This window comes from Clupea harengus, chromosome 26 (assembly GCF_900700415.2).
Source record: "Clupea harengus chromosome 26, Ch_v2.0.2, whole genome shotgun sequence".
Classification (NCBI taxonomy): Eukaryota; Metazoa; Chordata; class Actinopteri; order Clupeiformes; family Clupeidae; genus Clupea; species Clupea harengus.
Window position 1 is genome coordinate 6,876,684 of NC_045177.1, and position 19,991 is coordinate 6,896,674.

At 46.9% G+C, this 19,991-nt stretch overlaps 1 protein-coding gene across 2 annotated transcripts in view; it reads left to right on the forward strand.

Moving 5' to 3' along the window:
* prkcaa (protein kinase C, alpha, a) overlaps nt 1–19,991 on the forward strand; it is a 140,154-nt gene that overhangs the window by 65,543 nt on the left and 54,620 nt on the right. Inside the window, exons 4-5 of one of the 2 annotated variants that reach the window (XM_012827488.3) lie at nt 12,521–12,632; nt 13,379–13,507. In XM_012827488.3, coding sequence (XP_012682942.1) covers nt 12,521–12,632; nt 13,379–13,507 — 241 coding nt within the window. Of the gene's footprint in view, nt 1–12,520; nt 12,633–13,378; nt 13,508–13,693; nt 13,718–19,991 lie in introns of those variants that run through there. The other variant, XM_031563582.1, reaches the window with a different exon arrangement.

A 19,991-nucleotide genomic window follows, 5' to 3' on the forward strand; every position in this document is an offset into this window, starting at 1 on the left:
GCACATCAGAAGGTCGTGAGGTACTGCAGTAATTAATGACCCGTCGTCACTCAGTCGGACGGAAGACAGAAGGGAAGAAAGGGAGAGACAGTGACACTGTAGCCCCAGAATGCCCCATAACGCCATGGCAACACACAGCACACAACATTCCCTTCTCAATCAACACAGGAAGTCCTGCTGTCTGGCAGTGTTTGATTAACGAGCCTTGCGTCTACCTGGCATGGCATATGCTGAGGCTGGGTGATGGAGAGTGCGGGCGAGAGAGGCGCTAATTAACGCGCTGTTTTCAGTCGGTATGTGCCTTTGATTTTTCATGAATTAATTTCTCGTTGTTTTGATCTAATGATAGCCCGGGCTGCTGAATGAATGCGCCCACCACAGCACTTAGGACTTCCGTTTCGCTCAACTTGCCTGCCATCTCGAGCGCCGTCACTGAGACGTAATGACACACATACACACACATATGCACACGCCAACTTAACATGCTGACTTGCAGGTGTAATTGCTTGGGCTTGACACCACGCACTTCAATGGGCGCGCTTCACGGTGCCCTTCCCTCGCCCACCCGCCCCGTACGCCCGTGATGTGTGCCATATCCATTACACGCATCCAATGGGCTCATCCCTGTTCCTCATCCCCACTGCACAGTACTTCTCGTCAAGTGTGAACACTCCACCATGCCTAAGAGGCAGGAGACAGGAGGACTCATTCAACTGACTACTCCTGTAGGGCAACGCACAATCAGAATGGGAAAGATCTCATCTACCTCATCTGTGTGAAGCACATAGATACTACGCCTTTTCAAGTACGTTTCCCCCACAGCACTCATGGTTTGTGTTAGCATCCCGCGCAGTGGGAATATATCACACACAGAGGTGGGAGAGCTGTCACCCCCAAACTCCCTCAGTGCTATTTCAGATCACTCTATTTCCATAACAGTCATGTCCTTTTGCTGTGGAAACACTCACTTTGTTTATAGCAGCGCATCCTTCTGAGAAAGCGTGGCTGGCAAAGCAACTGAGCGAGTCCGCCTACGCTCGAGGCTAACGACGTCTTCGCACAAAGTGGATATCAGATTACGCTTTGATGTTTACGGTTCGAATGTGGTGTTGAGCACAATTGAAAGGCACAACATGCTAATACTAATTCGTTTCGAAAGAGAGACCCCCTGTGTGAAGACTGAGTGGGAGCGAGTGAGAATGGTAGGATTTTTAAGCAGGCCAGCTTGGAGACCCTCGAGATGAGATCAAAAAGTTTGTGTTCGCATTGCAGGCAAGTTAATAGGCTTCTAAAGTGCTAATTAGGAATAATCAGACTCCAGCATGACTAATTAATCCATTCCTAATTGCTCGTCGTTTGGCAGCACAACTCTGACTGACAGACGCAATCAAACACACACACACACACACACACACACAGTCAGCGCCCTTCAAAGGAGCTGTCAGTTTGTGATTTTCATGTGTTTATTCCGAGCTCATTGAATTTGATGCTCATCAAGTGTGTGTGTGTGTGTGTGTGTGTGTGGATGCTCCAGTTTCCACTTTAGACACTGCGCTCAATAATCTTGGAAAAAGCGATTTCAGATCTCTATCACATGGCCATCTGGCACGGAACATCCGAGTGGGCCCTGATTAGACATCAGACACTATTGTATTTCCTCTGAAGAGAGAGAGAGTGAGATGGGTGGTTATTGGACTGACACACGCCTCCCGGATTAGCATATCCAAACAGTCCCCGAAACTCATCTTGTGACTATTCAGATTTAACGGATGTCTGTGTTTGCCATATTTTGCCTCTTAACGCTTACTCTCGAACAGTCTGTCTATAATCTACGCAAAAAAAAGTCTATCTATCCATCCAGTCAATTGCTTTTTTGCATCTTCCCTCCCTGGTGACACATTTAAAGTGTCTCTGGAGGATTTATCGCCAGGGACTTCACTCAGCTGAGGGGAGCGTCTGCAAGTGTCAGAGGAAAGCCTGAAATCACTACGGGAGTGACATCGTGACCCGAAAAGGTAGCTGGGGGATCAACTAGGAGGGAGGATATTGATCTGTGTCACTGAAATTAACCAGCCTCTCTCTCTCTCGCACACACACACACACACACACACACACACACACACACTCACACGGTCAATCAACATTCTGTTTTCCTTCCTTTCTCATTGGAGTGAAGTTTTATTTTTACTGATATGGCTTTTCGAAGCTGCCCACTCCCATTCTACTTCATTGTGAGGGTGTTAATGCTCAAATATTTGAGGCATTGTATATAACCTGTACCTAAACAACACTTACAATCACTGGTGTCAACATTGATAGCAGTGTATTATATTTCCTGCCGTTTTTAATTTGTTCTTAGACACTTGTACTGTGCTAAGAAAGCTTTTTGACTTGCAGTAGTTCTCTGTAGAACCTGGTGGCTCATGTGTATGAAGCATTCCCAGCTCATTATGAAAGAATGTTTGATAATTGGAGACCGTCCTCATTCTCCAAGAAAGGGCCTCAGTTCTACACCATAAAGATAGCATGCCTGTTTAATGGCAGTTTACCACAGTGTCTCAACTGTTGTTGAATCGTCATCTATCAACGATAATGGCTCTGAAACTCATCCGCCCGTGTGTTTGGCCGTCCCTCCTGACCGGCTAACTCCCGTTACGCCGCGTAATTGTGTTCAGCCCGGTCTCTGCCAGCCCATGCGAGTGAATCATCACTCTAATGCCGTAACCTCATCTCCTCCAGCCGCCCACCACCGCGCGCGAGAGAGAGACTAGCGCGAGCGCCAGCACCAGGTCAAACCCGCCGTGCCTGCCTGCCTGCTTAAGTCCCAATTACATGGGCGTAATGAGTGGAGGGGCCACGGGGAACGGTCAGTCTCTCGGCCTGCTGGGATGGTTTAATGAACAATTGAGAGGAGCGTGGTCGCGCGCGCCACTCTTCTCATTTAAGGCTAATGTGGTCAATGTCCAACAGCGCAGCGCAGTCTCCCGACCTGCCAGAAAGCCACTTGGTGCCCGTGTAGTCGTGCGAGACATGGATTCTACGTGTTAGATTTACGAGAGCTGTGACTCTTGTGTAATGGACGAAGACACGTGCTCGTTTTGATAAATTGTCATGATTAATTGCGAGAGGATTTGTCCACTCCAGACAGAAGTGCGAGTGACTTCTACTGCACAGAACTGGTGGAGCATACTGATATACACATTGGTGTTAATATGTGATTGCACAAGTTTACTGTCGTCATTAAGTTTTATTAATCACATACTGTTAGTGTGATTGCGTCAGCATGTTGCAAATGTTTTTTTTTGGGCATCGCTCCTAGTGCTTTCAAGATATCGGCCCCGTTCCAACTCTGACACATCCGTCTTGTCAATTTTTCCATTTCTCCCATTGAAATGAATGAGGAAACACCTTAGAGAACTTTGGAAACCTTTTTAAGAGTATCCATGTTTCCGACAGCCATAGGTCAAAAACATCCAAACATCCAATATGGCTGAGCAACCTCGTGGTGTTGGCAGTGTAATGAAGTGCCATCGAAGGGAACCTTCCAAAACATGTTAATGCTTGTTTGCTGTAGTTTTCAAATAAATGAAGAAACCGCCACCAATGCAGATATAATAACTATATTCCAGCTGATTTTTTGCTAATGTAAATTCACTGTGAGAAGGAAATATCTACAATAATGCTAGCCTAAGCAGTGCAACGTTAGTTTGTGTCCACATATCTGCTCATACATTTCCTTTTACACAATACATCAACAAGTCATTTATGAGATGAAACATGCCTGCGGCTGTAATGATCCGATAAAGATATCAATGCAACTGCGGATGAATTAACTAGATATTAGTTTGGCTAACGCTACGTCAACAAGTTCTGACACCAATACCGATAGCTATACGCAGAGACGGCTCATTCTACCCCTATTTACCCCCTATGTGGCATAATTGATGACGGCACAAGAAAGCTATTTCTCGTTTTGGCTGGTAGTCAGTCACATATGACACCAGTTTATTCAAGCATATATGACGTGTGTGCCTTAAGTATCATGCAATATGGCTTAATTGCAGCTGTAATAATCAGATAACGATATCAGTGCAACTGTGAACTTGGCCAAATCAGTACCTATCCTTTTAGAAACATCCTCTGGGGCTTTCGGTTGAATGGTAAATAGATGTGGCCTAAACCTGTAAGTCAGCAAAAATACTGCACTGCTTGCAGTTGGAACGGTTAAAATGAAACCGCTCTCTGGTAGGGATCTGGCCCGCGGTCTGAACCCGTGCGTGAGCTACAGGCGGATTTTTGCTGTACAGTTTTGCTGCACTGTTGTTTAGTCTAGTAGGTCCCCAAGTTGTTACCACTATTCATTGTCACCATTTTGTAAACGTGCTCTCTGATGACGTCTGGTGTCGCACTCTCTCCTCTGTGTCTTGCTCACCCTCAGTGCTCTGATGTGCTGTGCGGTGTGGTGCGGTGCGGTTGGTTGTAGTCCCTTGCTTGGGGCGTGTTTTGAAGGAGCTTGACTTGATTGGAAGTGAAGGAGGACATTGAGCCGTGTGCCAGTGAATGTTACTCTTTGCTCCGTGCTGGAGAGCGAGGACAGGGAGGAAGACAAGGGATGGGGGGGGCCAGAGGATGGCTGGGGGGGGGGGGCAGGCAGAGACCCAGAGAGAAGGGGGTGGAGAGAGAGAGAGAGAGAGAGAGATAGAGAGAGAGAGAGATAGAGAGAGAGAGGGTAAAAAACAACAAGCTAATCCTTCAGGATCAGCTGTGTGTGGGTGGACATGACTAACTACAGCTGGCTGCTTCTCTGCTTTTAAACAGTGCACTGTGATGTGTCTTACACAGAATAATACACACACACACACACACACACACACACACATAAACACACACACATAAACACACACACACATAAACACACACACACACACACACACACACACACACACAGAAACATACATCATTCTCTCTCTCTAAGACGTGCACACTTTTGTCACACATGATTGGCTTTCTTTTACGCACAGACACAAATAAAGATGCCCACACATACCACATAAACACACACACACACACACACACACACAAACACACACAAAGTTCAGCCATTTAATTAGGACATTTTTAGCTTCAGAAAAGAGAGGAGTCGACAGAGTTAAAAGCCAGGCTGCTCCACAGACCCTCGAGTGGGAGAGGGCTACAGACAGCAAGAAATCACTGAGGCGGATTCAGCCTGTGTACTCATCCTTTCTGAGGCAATAAGGTTGAATGGCTCATCTGGGCCACACAACCAAGAGATAGGACGGTGCGTGTGAGTGTCTGTGTGTGTGTGTGTGCGTGTGCGTGCGTGTGCTTGCATGCGTGTTTGTGTGTGTGCGTGTGCGTGTGCGTGTGCGTGTGCGTGTGTGTGTGTGTGATTAGATGGTCTGTTTGAATGCACAGGATGTTTTCAGTGTCCTTATGCACTGAAGGATTAAAGGTTTTATCACCCTACTGAGTCATATTCACAGGTGTGAAGACAGACATCTTTGTTACTCTGCATATAAATTGTCAGTCTGATGTTTATCGTCCGCTGTCAGAGGTCCTTCCCCTACCTAAGAGAGTAATGTGAGGGCAACTTAATCAACGTGTTTTCCTGACTTTGAGGTGAGCATCACAAGGTTGGGATGTGAAAATCTGATCATCCTGGTTGTCTGCACAATTACCTAACAAGATTTACCGTAATGAAGCATTCATTTAAGCATTTGTCAGAATCTGAGCTTAGCCTCTGTCAAACTACTCTCAGGGTTATGTTTTCAAATGGCAGAATGACATTCAAATAAAACCCAGTTTTTAATCTTTTGAACTCTTGTTTCCAAGTGGCAGACTGACCAAACATAGTTTTGCCCTCCTTCAAAGGGAGTCCTGCTGGCTTATTAAATGAAAGGCCACCACATCTCCAGGCTTCAGTCTTTGCTACCTAGTATGACACACACTTTTATCTGTACTTGTGTCTTGTGTCTCTTGCTGTTGGTGTGCTTTCAGATCTCTGTGCACTGTTTTGCAATTACTATTTGTCTAGGGACCATTAGTGTAGTAATCTTCTATTTTTCATCAGTTTTACTTTCTTCTCTTTTTTTCTTTTCTCATTATTCTATTGTTCTCTGCACGGTCATGTGAATTGCAACGTTTAGTTTGAGCATAGACTCTTATTTCGACCTCTTGAGTGGGGGACCAAGTCATCTGGACCTGTTTAAATGTGAGCACGCGTGTCTGTCTGGGATGCCCTGATGAAGACTGTGCAGTCAAAACGCATAGGCATGTAGCCAGTGTTAAATGAAGCGCTCAACTTCCCTTTCTATGGTTTAAAACACAATTCACAGATGCATGCTGGCTCCTAATCTCTCACACACACACACACACACACACACACACACACACACACACACACACACACACACACACACACACACTACCCACTGAGCTCATTGATTGGCATGATTTCCTGGGTTTAGCATTGATTTAGCAGAGGCTGGTTTAGACTCTGAGGTTGAGGTCAACAAACCGTTAGTTGAAAAGCGATGCCGAGTATTCTGTTGTGGTTTAAGCGATTGCTTTTCTGGATCGATTGAGCTGTTGTTGCAATTTTCGCTGAGTGTGGTTTTGGTGTCCATGCTGACATAAGCATCCTCGAAGCATTTAGAGAATGGACTTACTCCCATGTCTCTGCAGTTATTTAAAAATGATTTAAAAAGCTGAAATCACAAAATCCCGTCTTACACCTCAGATGCTTGTTCTAAAAGATTACGTTCATCATTACAATGCTAAACCCAAGTAGTTACCGATAGAAGAACGTTCAGCATGAGTTTGAGGCAAATCATTAATTCTGTCTATATTTGTCATTTTGAAATTGGTTCTCTAAACGGAGATTGTCTCTGAGTGGAGTGTTTGTAAAGATCTCGACAAAAGGGAATTGATGGAAAAACAACAAGCACAGTTCCCTCAAGATAGCCTGTGATGGTTTGCCAAGTGCCACATATTTACAGAATAAATGCATAATTGAAATGTTAGCAGCTGATGGATGTATTTTAAGAATTAAAATGATTCGAGCTCATCAAATAAACCCCTAAATGTAATTGCTTACTTTCGCTCCCTTGTGGTATTATCCCGACATAATCTATGGTGTGTCTTCAAATTAGATGATGATTCCATCAGTGTTTCGGGATTTTTTTGCATGTATTATTTTGTCTGCTAAAACTGTTTTATGGTGAGTGGTGTCTGTGTCTGGAAAGGTCTATTAGTGTGATTGAAGTGTAATATTAATAATGTAAGTAGCCCAGCAATGGTACAAATTCCTTCGCTTATGTAACACGTCTCTTTCTACCCCTTCAACTCATTCACATCACCGCTGTGACAAGTGTAGACCAAACACAGTCGAAACATTGTGAAAGCAAAAAAATCAATTCCACTGTTGATTGCTGTCGATAAATCGCTTCACAAATTGAACTTTTTGTAGTAGACTGATTAGGTTCCAGCACATTCTCTTGTAACACGCATTTGCTGTAGTCCACTACACAAAGGGGATGTCTTCTACATGAATGGCTGTAGGTGCTTGATGCATGTATTCCTAGTTCTGCAAAACCACCGCGTTATTCCTTTAGCACGTCTCTAGTGTGGCTTGATGTAAATACGTTATGAAGTTGGACATAAAAAGTTTTGTTGTTCATTCTGCTGGAAAAGTCAACCGTGATTGTCATGTAGTCAGTTACCGTCTACTAACCAAAGGAATATGATCAATAGTACTTCTGCATTTACTTGCTGTTTGCCATCACACCCCCTGCATGTCCATATAACCAATGGCTCAGCATGCTACAGAGAGAGGACTTGGCCTTAAAGAGCAAAGCCTCTACTCTCCTTCATCCTCACCAGAGGTCCAGCTCTGCCTAGTCTCCTCCTTCTAAAGCTGGTCTCTTCACGGCCCGAGCTCTTCGCTGTGGAAAGCCCCGCGAGGCTGCCTAGCAATCCAGCCTGGGCAGGGTGGACACGTTCCCAGAGAGGGTCAATCAAAGGGAACTGATTGCACATCCCCAAAAAAAAGGTCCACTTTAAAAAAAAAAGCTGTCTTGATTCAGGGGGGCTTACCAAACCGTAAGAGGATAGAGGAGCGGGAAGGGGAGTCATCACGGCCTCTTCGCTGGAATCCTCTGGCAGAGAGCTCAGTAAATTTCAAACACATGTGGAATGTGAATCTGATAAACAAAAGAACTCCATGAATAAAATACTCTCAAATCTTTTCAAGACTTTATATGTTATACTTAAGTCAGGAACATCTAGGCCATCTAAACTTGTATCAATGGGTTGTGACCAACTACTCCCGTATGCAGTCAGAACAATTTACTGTGAACATACCCGTCCCATCATACATCTCAAGCATATGTATTCAACAACAGCTCATCCATCCAAAGAACTTGCGATTAGACATTAGGTCCAGATTTACCCATGAAGCACTGCTTCACTGTTTACGTGGCCGTGTGCCCGTGGAGACGGTGGTCCACGGAGCAAGCTCCATCACACACAGTGACACCCCTACTTCTCCAGCTCCATCACCCGGTGACACCCCTACTTCTCCAGCTCCATCACCCGGTGACACCCCTACTTCTCCGGCTCCATCACACCCGGTGACACCCCTACTTCTCCGGCTCCTGTCCGTGTTCCCCATCCATCTTGCTCCCTGGTGTGTGGCTGGCTGGCTGGCTGGCTGGCTCGGGTGCCTCTGATGAATGTGTGGTAGGGATCCATGAGTGTTTGTCCGAGTTAAAGCCGACTCTGGAGCTCACCACCACATTCTGCTTCCCAGCGGCCCCTGAGATGAGGCTGCGCACGCCGGGGTCATTCTTTATCACTTTAGATGAGTTATTGTGCCGTTCAGCCAGACTGTTGTTTATTTCCTAGCTGTGGTAGAGGCAACAGAAGAAAAATGGCAAAAAGTATCCAATATCAAATTTCTTTCTCTCGCTCTCTCTCTCTGTCTCTGTTTTTCTGTCTGTTTTTCATTCTCCCACGCATTCTCTCCATTTCCCTCTGTGTGTCTGTGTGTAGGTGTGTGTGTCTTCTGCACTGTTTCAATTTGTGTTCAGAGCGATTGTTCTACCACTGAAACTTTGCTGTCGAATGATTATAAATGGCTGCTCAAAGTTGGTTATGATCAATTACCTTTGCGCTTTCACACTTTCTTAAACCATCTCCTTTGATCTGTTCTCCATTCTCCACTATCATCAGAGGCAGCAGGTGTATGAACTCACTCACTCACTGACTGACTGTCTGGCTGCTTTGATTAGACATACAGATAGGAAATGGAGGGATGAAACTGTGACACGTCATTGTGGTATCCGTGTCTCAACCTGCGTGTTTTCTGTGTGTCTGCGTCTCTGCCTGTGTGTTTGTGTTTGTGTGTGTGTGTGTGTGTGTGTGTGTGTCTATATATGTGTATATGTGTGTGTGTGTGTCAGATGCCAATGGCTGGTGGGTAGAAGATCGAGGAACTCTCAAAGGGCATTAAAATGGCACCATGCTAATGAGGGGCTGTTCACATCTTCCCCTCACTGGGTGACTCATTGTCTCCTGTAAGCCAGATTTCACAAAACACAAAACATTGTCTTTTCCACCCAGCGCTTTAGCTTCTCACTCACTGCGTCGCATCAGAAACGACACTTTCCCTGCTGCAGAACAGTCATTCTTTCCTTTGGTCTTACGCCACGCTAAACAAAACACTATAGTACTTTAAAATGCCTGTCTTTGTGTTGTTGAATGGCACACATTTACCTGTGCCAGTGACAACCCTTTTAAATAAGCAAGGAGTGAGAGATAGAACGCCCGTCGTCACCAATTAGCACTTAGTCTGTGGTGCCGGAGGTTCCGCGGGCTAATGTTTCCTTCACGTTTCATTTCGGAGCCGCTCCAGTCAGCCAGTGTGTCATTTACACTGTGCAGAGAGTCCATTACAAGTGTCCATGAAACATTCATGCCTTTGATGAATAATTGAGCGAGCCTATTAAATACGCGCCGAAGCCGTGCCCGGAGGAAACAGGAAGCAAGAGCTGTGTGCGCGAGGGAAGCGGTGATTTATGATAAACACACACACACACACAAACACACACACAAACACACACCCTCTCCAATTATGCAATTATCAGTGGATTATGTGATGGTAACCTTGATGATTTGAACCAGGCCGTTGTTGTCAGTATGAAACTGTGTGTGTGCTTTCTGTCGCTAACCCTTGACTGAGTTGAGTGGGCAGTTGTGGGAGGTGGTGAAGGACAGCTGTTTCTCAGTGGTGCGATGGAGACAGAGAGTGTGACATTTATTTTCGAAAATATCCGCTGTGCAAGAGGGTGGAGCTGTGTAGAGGTTGAATGGAACAGCTGAGTCTGCCCTTAGACGTCCTACACTGCAGACCTGAGGCTTTGAGTGACTCATGGTGACAAGAGTCTGATAAAGTCTGTGTGTTCTGTTCTCAATGCTACGTTAGCTAGCATCGCTGACATAGGTATAGTTCCATCACGCTTAATGATGTTAAAAAATAATCCCGCCGCGCCTCGGATGTCCCGATGGCGGTCGACGTTTCCTCTCATTTTTAACGTATCTCGCCCTTTCTTGACCCGGGGCCCTGGATGACCCCTCTCTCCTTCCCTCAGCTGGCCTCTCCAGCCCTGTGCTCCTCCATCCTACCGTAGACGCCATGACCCCTCTCTCCTTCCCTCAGCTGGCCTCTCCCTCCTACCGTAGACGTCAGGACTTCACGGCGCGCCGGTGCCTCATGACTGGAGGGCGCCGGGTGTCTAGTCGAATCCAGGCAGACCCCTTCTCTCCCCAGTCCCCACTGAGCTGATGAGCAAGGCTCTGATTTGACACGCTTCTCCACGAACTCTACACGACCTGTGCACCGGAATGCTTAGCCAGTGATGGAGAAAAACACATTACCAATCACATCGGGTGCTGAACTAATGCTGACATTATAAAACACTAAATGGTCATTTCTTCTTGTTTAAGTTAAGTAATTAACCCCAATGTCAGTGAAACGGCTCATTTTCATCCTATGAGGAAGCGCAGTAAGTGTACTCTCGTCCATTTGACCCATTCCCTGTATCTCTTCCTCATGCTATATCACAAGTCCTCATGCTATATCACGAGTCTGAGTCTTAGCACATAGCATGTCTGAGCTGAGCTACGTACAGCTACAGGGGGATGTTTTCTCCAAACTTGACAAAGTCTCACTGCGCGTAATGTGTGTTCCTGTACCCACTACCTGTACAGAGAAGAGGCACTTGGCTACGCAGCACTGTGGGTCACTACAGCATCCGCATCAACAGAGAGGACAGACCTTCACTCACGGGCCCACAGAGAAATGTTTCTCAGCTATAACTTACTGTGACCTATAAAAAAAAGAGTAACACTTTAATAATGATTATAAAAGAGAACTAACAGGCTGACTAATCCATCTTGCTGACTAATTAGGCAACCTCTTGAACCCTCGAAGACAGCGAGTGCCTCTTAAAAACATGCATAGGCCAAGACATCGGCGCATGGAGCAACAATCAAAACACAATCAGTGTCTGAATGAGTGAATGAATACTGAGCAGGTGTGTGTGTGTGTGTGTGTGTGTGTGTGTGTGGTCTGCAGACACCACGCCAGAATAAGAAGATGTAAATCAGTAGAAAGGGTGTGTGTGTGTTCCCCTGATGTACCTTTCAGAGGTCTCTTGTTTGAATCAACAGGAAGATTCCGTGTATTTCATTAACGCATAGATATTTTGCAACTATTTTCATTCCAAACCATTCCCATTGCCTTGAATGCTTGGTGGATTGTTGATTCTCTTCTTTGGCCTCGTTGGCGTGTGTGTCATTGTACTCAGGCTGAGTTGGCCTCCCCCCCCGTCCCACTCTGGACTGACTCACCGTCTACCTTGCTGATGTGGGAAACATCTGGAAAGCGCAACCCCAGATGGTTTTCTTTTCGGTCTCCAGCGCACATCTGTAATTGTGCCGGGATTTTAAAAAATCGATGGACGCTCGTCTTTTATTGGATTCTGTAGCCCTCCTTGCGCACAAGTCTTTATGAGCTAATAGAGATCTGCCCCCTGTTCACCTCAAGATGATCTTGTCTGCAGGCCAAAACAACGTGTGTGCCAAGTATATTTATACACATTTTTTTCCAGTACATGCTAAAAGCCCTCTAAATGGCTGTTTACTTTAAGTGGACAATAAAATATTCCCATCTACCCTTTTTATTATAAACAGAGTGCTAAAGAAAGGTCTCTGGAACCCATAGAGTAACATGGTATTAAACAGGTATTGACGGATCACAGACTGCTGGCTTTGGTTTAGTGCAGTCCCACTGCATTATCTTGTTGTATATGGTGAAAAGTGTTTAGAATCACCTGAATTTATAGGTTATACATAAACACAAGTAACTCATTAGTATCATTCTCTCTCTCTCTCTTCTCTCTTTCTCTCTGTCTTTGTCACCCACTCTGTCCCCTCCCAGGACCCGAGGAGCAAGCACAAATTCAAGATCCATACCTATGGGAGTCCCACGTTCTGTGACCACTGCGGATCGCTTCTGTATGGACTCCTCCACCAGGGGATGAAGTGTGAAAGTAAGTCAAGCCGAGTGGGACAGGGGGCCCTATATCCCCATAGCTTCATAGATCTGTGACCACAGTTTCACAGGAAAAGAGATGGAAAATAGAACTAGAGCTATGCATGGAGAGAGAGAGATTGATAAAGAGAAGGATAAAGAGAGAGAGAGAGAGAGAGAGAAAGAGAATATTATATTAGTTGTAATCTCAGACTCATTTCTTCAAAATAAGATAGTATGCAGATATTTAGTCTCCGAGGGCCCATTAATAAACTCCACACGAAACACTAGCGACCTCAGAAGGTTCCGGAGCAGGCCACAGATGAATGACATCACGTGATTATCAGTGAGTATTCCGCTCCTGTCTTCCCTGATCCCGGATCGCCTCCGTCAGCGACATCAATTAGCTCACGCATTCATCCCCCCCTCTCAGGGCTGGCCTGCTCAGGCCTAATTATAACTCGGGGCTAATTGAAGAATTGAGACGACAGATGTCATGCGTGTCTAATTGGGCCGGTAGGGCCGTGCTCTCGGATGGTTCTACTAGTGCAGGAGCTTACACACACACACACACACACACTCACACACACACACTCACACACACACACTGACACACACACACACTCACACACACATCTATAGTAAGGAGACAATAATTGATAGAATTTTGACAATGGTGTGCTGGTGTGTGTGTGTATGTATGCATGTTTGTGTGTATACTCTACTTAACTTTGTGTGTGTGTGTGTGTGTGTTTCTGCCCACAGCCTGTGACACTAACGTCCACAAGATATGTGTGATGAATGTGCCCAGCCTGTGTGGGATGGACCACACGGAGCGGCGAGGACGTCTCTACCTGACGGTGGAGGCCACCGGAGAGAAGCTGCATGTCACAGGTAGGGGACGAGCCCCAGATACCCCACACACACACACACACACACACACACACACACACACACACACACACACACACACACACACACACCTCCCACCGGAGAGAAGCTGCATGTCACAGGTAGGGGACGAGCCCCAGATACCCCCCACACACACACACACACACACACACACACACACAATTCCCACCGGAGAGAAGCTGCATGTCACAGGTAGGGGACCACACACACACACACACACACACACACACACACACACCTCCCAGGTACCCCCCACACACACACACCTCCCAGGTACCCCACACACACACACACACCTCCCATGGGACCCGCTGCATGTCACAGGTAGGGGACGAGCCCCAGCTACCACACACACACACACACACACACACACACACACACACACACACACACACACACACACACCTCCCATGGGGACCCGCTCCGTCCCACACGACCCCTCTGGAGAAACCTGTGGCGTTTTCCCCCCCACTTCACTTGATTCTGTGGCTGCCATGGTGACAGTGAGTCTTTACAGTCACTGCCTGGAAGATCACTGGAGGAAGTGAGGTTGACACTTAAAGGACCTTTTGTGTCCAGTTTCGGCAGCCGTCCACCAGGGATGAGCTGGTCAGATCCTCTCTTTCCGGACCACACACGCACTAACAGAGCGTCTCTGCCTAACTGGGAGTCGAAGCAGTGCATTCACATCTGTTTTTGGTTTGTTGTAGAAGGCAGGCAAATGTGCAATCTTATTGTTACTTGTTACTCTATTCAGGGGAAAGTTAAAATAGTCCCGATTTTCATAGCGTACTTCTCCATTTGAGCCTCCCCTTTGGCAATGCATGTTGGAAGATCCCCACTGCACGATACCAAGGAGGTCATCATCCTCCTCCACATTAGTTTTTGTGTTTGATCTCCATCCTCAATGGTTACGAATGAAAAATGAGATGTGGCCATTTTAATCTGCCCTTTTTAATTTGTCACGCGAGATGAAATGTTGTTGGCTATCCATATCCTGAAGGCAATTCCCTTCTGGAGCTTCAGGCAATGGTATTGGCAGCTGTTTTGCACTTTCCCAGAAAAGGGCCATTTTAATTAGCAGCACTCAGATGAGAAAGCCGGGACTTCATGGATTCTGGATAGGCTCTGTCCTTAAAAAATGCACAAGGGTGGTGGGGGTTGTGGGCCCAGCTCGTTGCTACCAAAATACCCCATGGGTCCTCCGTCAGTCTCGTGACAGGCTGTTTCGGGCCGCTGCACCGTCGACAGACGCCTTGCCACGCATGCTAGCGGTCGAGATCGATCTCACGCTCGTCGTCTCGTTTCCACCGGTGACCGGTGAGACCTCCCTGGCCGTGGAGCACTAATTAGCTGCGGGGGGCTACAGACAGGATGCTGCAGATCTCCCTGACAGAGAGCTGATGCCTCCGCTGTCAACAAACTGCCAATATGAACCCCCGTTTGGGGACGTGCGGTGGACCCGCTCCCCTGTGATGGGGTGGGGTCCAGCTGTTATTAGTGTCAGCGGGGGGGCCAGCACTGATGATCTCTCTTAACGGATACGTGCAGCATCCCCTGTGATAGATGGTCCTGATAGAGGCACAGTTGAGTTAACAAACAACAAACAAGGCTGACTGCAGTCAGTTTTTTTATTGCACGAACAACTCACAGCAACACACACGTGTTATATATATGGAGGCGACCAGGACACACTACACACACACACACGCACACGCAGGCCTGAGGTCGCCGTGAATTTTTGCTCTGCCTTTAACCCATCCCGGATCGTCCCTCCTCCAGGATCCTCCAGGAGCAGTGGGCAGCTTCTCAGCGCCCGGGGACCAAGTGAACCGTCCGTCTCGGTCAGGGACGGACAGGATTGTTCTGTTCTTTTTGCATGTTTTTCTGTTGGGGTTCTTAGCGGAGGAAACCCCTTGCGAACATGGGGAGAACATGTTGAGTCGTTTGTTCTATTGATGTGGCTTATTACGTCCCATTTTTCTGAGCTCCTTTAGTGAGGCTGAGAGATGAAATGTTTATAGTCTGAAATCAATCACGTTGATTACACATCACGCAAACCTGTGCAAGAGTTGAAGAGAATATTGATCTCATCCCCGAGAGTGGCAGATGAGTGTGTACTAGAGGCTAATGCTATGAGTGTATTTTAATGAGGGTGCCTCTGGATTGACTGTCTGCTTAGCGAAGGTCACCATCACCTCCCCCCCCCCCCCCCACACACACACACACACACACACACACACACACACACACACACACACACACACACACACACACACACACACAGACACACACACACACACTCTGACCCACCACTGTCCATATGGATTATTCCATCAGGGGTGTTTGTTGATTCTTCTCAACTCCCGGGGCCCTCGTTTTTTTTGCCAAACAGATCGACCGGCCGTGCGATTGGATCCGTACCCTCCTGGACACGCGCCGATTTCAAACGGTTTCACCCTGGCAGCGGTCCAAGCCATGCGGTCCCTCCCCGCAGGTCCACATCTGTGCAGAGGGGCCGCCACCTCGGGCATTCCCTACCGATGTTGACATTTATGGTGCTAGGATGGTGTCGTGTGAGGGCGGTGTTGTCTCGAGTGGCGGTTTGGTGTCTGTGCACCGCACACAGAAAGTGTGGCATGTTATGTGGTGTGCCAGTTTACCAAAGGGCACAGTTTGGAAGTGGAACATTACAGCGGCTCCGGTGATTTGCTGTTTTACCAGATTTTTTGTTAAAGGTACAAGTATGTAGGATTTCGGGTGCTTTACTAGCAGAAATGGAATATAGTATTCATAATGATGTTTTCATTAGTGTATAATCACCTGTAACTTCAAATCGAATCAATATTCAGTTGGTTGCAATCTGCAGCCTCACCACTAGAGGCCACTAAATCCTACGTACTGTACCTTTAGCTCACCATATTTAGATGTTCCCATTCTGGGGTATGGAATCCAGCAGGGATGTCAGAAGTAATTGATCTAAAGGCTACAAGAGGCAAATATTATGGATGGTTACTAATTGGATGGATCTAGATAATCATTGGATGGCGGTAGATACTCAATGAGATGGAGGTAGATACTCATTGAGATGGAGGTAGATACTCATTTAGATGGAGGTAGATACTCATTTAGATGGAGGTAGATAGTGGAGGTAGAAAGTGGAGGTAGATACTCATTTAGGTGGAGGTAGATAGTGGAGGAAGTTAGTGTAAAGCTGTTCTGCTTCATGCTAAGGGAAAGGATGATGAATAGTTCCTTAATTATTCTCAAAGTGGGGGATTTCCTTCCGCTGCTTCGTTGAGTTTGGAAGTCCCTCCAGTGCGCTTGGCTGACCTCTGAGTGACCCCTGAGTGACCCCTGACTGACCTCTGAGTGTTGCGTGTGCCATATTGATTTATCTTCCCGTTTGCCTCTTTGCCTGTTGCCGTGGGTAAACATGAGTATGGAGATCATAAAACGGCACAAACTTGTTAGAAGAATTCCTCTCTTTTATGTTCACCAACCCCATTACCACATGGTTGTTTTTGAAATATCAGAGTCAAATTTCCCTCGGGGTTTGTGCGTGTGGAACCCTCCGTTGATGATTGCGGAAGCCATCTTCAAGGTTTTTTGTGATTTTTGTTTTTTCCTGCTTTCCTTGCACTGTTTGTGGGTATTGTGTTTCACAATTGGAAAAAAAAAACAGGTGACCCTCGTGACCCTTCTCCTCTCTCTCTGTCCAGAGTGAAAGTGAAGTATGTGTGTAGCTTGTGAATAGTGTGGGTAACATGTACATATGAAGATCGATTCTCGTGTTTGGAATAAAATGTGAAGGTTTTCTATTGTACATCACCATGAAATAGCTGGGGTTTTTTCTTTGTGTCAAAGCACTCGTCTTGTTTGGTCATGGCTCGGTGTGTTGCTGTGCTGTGCACTCCTCTGCTGGAGAGACTGTTTGCGCTCGTGTGTCTTTGTCTGACTAAAAGCTCCAGCTGTGGTGTCTCAGCCGCCGTACAGAAAGCAGAACTAAAGGAAAACAGAAAGGAAGTGAATCTGACTCAGTTCTAAGATTGCCTGCACACCTGGACTAGAGCTCTGCTCTGTTCAACCTCAACACCCCCCCCCCCCCCAGTCTACACACACACACACACACACACACACACACACACACACACACACACACACACACACACACACACACACACACACACGCCCCCCCCTGCCTCCTGATGATGTTGCCCCTCCGCCACAGACAGGAAGCCCTGACCTCCCTGCCCCCAGTAGCAGCAGCAGCAGCAGCAGCAGCAGTAGCAGCTTACAGGAGCCATGCCTGATAGATCTACACAGTCAGCGAATCTGTCAAAACACCACTCAACAGAGTGGACTGATCATCACTGGGCTCCAAATGGTTTCCTCTTGCGGTGTGCCTGGAGGAAGGGCTGATCTCCAATCATGTTTGTGGTCGTAATGAGCCGAGGAGAAAGGCGGAGGGGCTGATCCAGAGCCAGTCACGGTGCGGTGCTGATGTTCAGCTGTTAGATGCCAGGATCACAATGGAGGAGATGCTGTGTATGGGGCCAATGCAGTGGAAGGGGGAACATCTGAGTCTGATGAGGGCTGACTTTAAAGGGAATACATGAGAGATGCACTGGGGCAGAATGAATTGGGGTGTGTGTGTGTGTGTGTGTGTGTGTGTGTGTGTGTGTGTGTGTGTGTCCACATGCATGCACATCAGATCAAACACATGCGGACAGCTCATTTTTGTGTCATATACCGTCAGTCAACAGTTGCAGAGGGGCTCATTACCCCAGACACGTGACGGTTGGCCCCTCCCCTTTTGAGGACTGTGGCCAGCAGCACTGTTTATGGGCACGAGATGACATCATCATCAGTTACATCACCACAGTGGCCAAGGTCATGTTGCCCCTGTGCAGTGGCCATGTAAACCCTGTGACTCTAAACTGGACATATAGACCACGATGCAATGCTCCAATGACTCATTGTTTCCATGTTTTTAAGGAAGCATACCGATAACAAAGATGAATCATTGAGACAAAGCATTGAGTTTGAAATGTACACAGTCGGTGGTGATACTGTGCTGTGTTCAAGAGCGCAAAACACTCAGAACAGAGGTTTTTTTTCACCTCAACGTCAGTGTTTATGGGTGGGGTATCCTGAGGTCAGATGAGGACGCGGCTATTGAACGCTTGCTGACATCTCCAGAAGTCGTTCAGCTGTGGCTGTGTGTCGTCACGGCGTCTGAGGAGCTCCCTTTTCCCAAACACGCTCCTGCCGCTCACACTGAGAGCAGGACTCGCCGACTGTAGACCGTGGAATGTAATCAAGAACGGTCTTGTCGGGCAGATAAAGCAGATTGTTGACCTTTTCATCACAGCGCAAAAAAAACATTGCCGCCACATTCTAAATGTTGGCGGAGCTCACTAATGTCCTTTCATCGTTTCGTACCATGCGCAGCACTTGGATTTATGAAATGTCTGTGAAGTAGCCTGGTGTTGTGCAGTGTGAGGCCTTCTGGGGTGCCTGGTGGCCGCCAGAGATGTGTTTGTGGTGAACTGGGAGACCTCCCACACACATACAGGAAACGCCCTATCAAGCCAAGAACAAATGCCTGCTGTCACTGAGAGAGAGACAGAGAAAGAGACAGACAGACAGAGAGACAGAGACGAATGGGGAGACAGAGGCAGAACTGTTCTTAATTAAATGCTGTTTTGCCTCCAACTCTCTCAAGAACAAAAGGGATGTAAGTTCACCGGACCCTGTTGTCCTTCCGCTCCGCATCCCAGAGCAGTTAGCGCTAGCTAGCAGGCGCTTGAACTCGGAGCCGCTAACGTCCCGCAGATGTTTCAGTTGCAGCGGGGCGCAGAGATCAAACCATACGCTCCGCAGCGCTGAGAACAAAGACAACCTCTGAGGAGACTATTTCTCCGACGAGCACACTGAGTCCTATTAGGCACCGTGAGGCTCCTAGTAAATGCATAAAAGCAGCAGCAGCATGGTCCTCAATGCTTTGGCTCTTTCAGTTCAAACATATATTTGATGGACATGTAGGAGACCAACTGAAATTAGTTTTTTGTTTTTTTTTCAAAGGTACAGCAATCTCATCTGAGTCAGCCAAGGACAGGGTCCAAGAGAGAAAGAAGCACATTCTTCTTTCCTTGTCTGTCAAGGACATAGATGTGCGCCGTGTGTATAATACCTCAGTGACTACATGGAATGAAGAGCCTAATCTGAAAATACACGAAATAGTGTAAAAGGTCTGTAAATATATACGAAATAGAACAGAGGAGGACATTACATGGCATTGAAACCAAAGATTTAGTAGCTGGATAGATAGCTGTCTGGATGAAAGAGGGAAAAGAAAGAGAAGTGTTGTAATGAGGGGTTTACTTTTGTGGTATGGGAATAAAATACATTCCTGTTCAGAATTCCATTTTGGGTTCAAGACCTTGCTAAGTGATGTCATCCA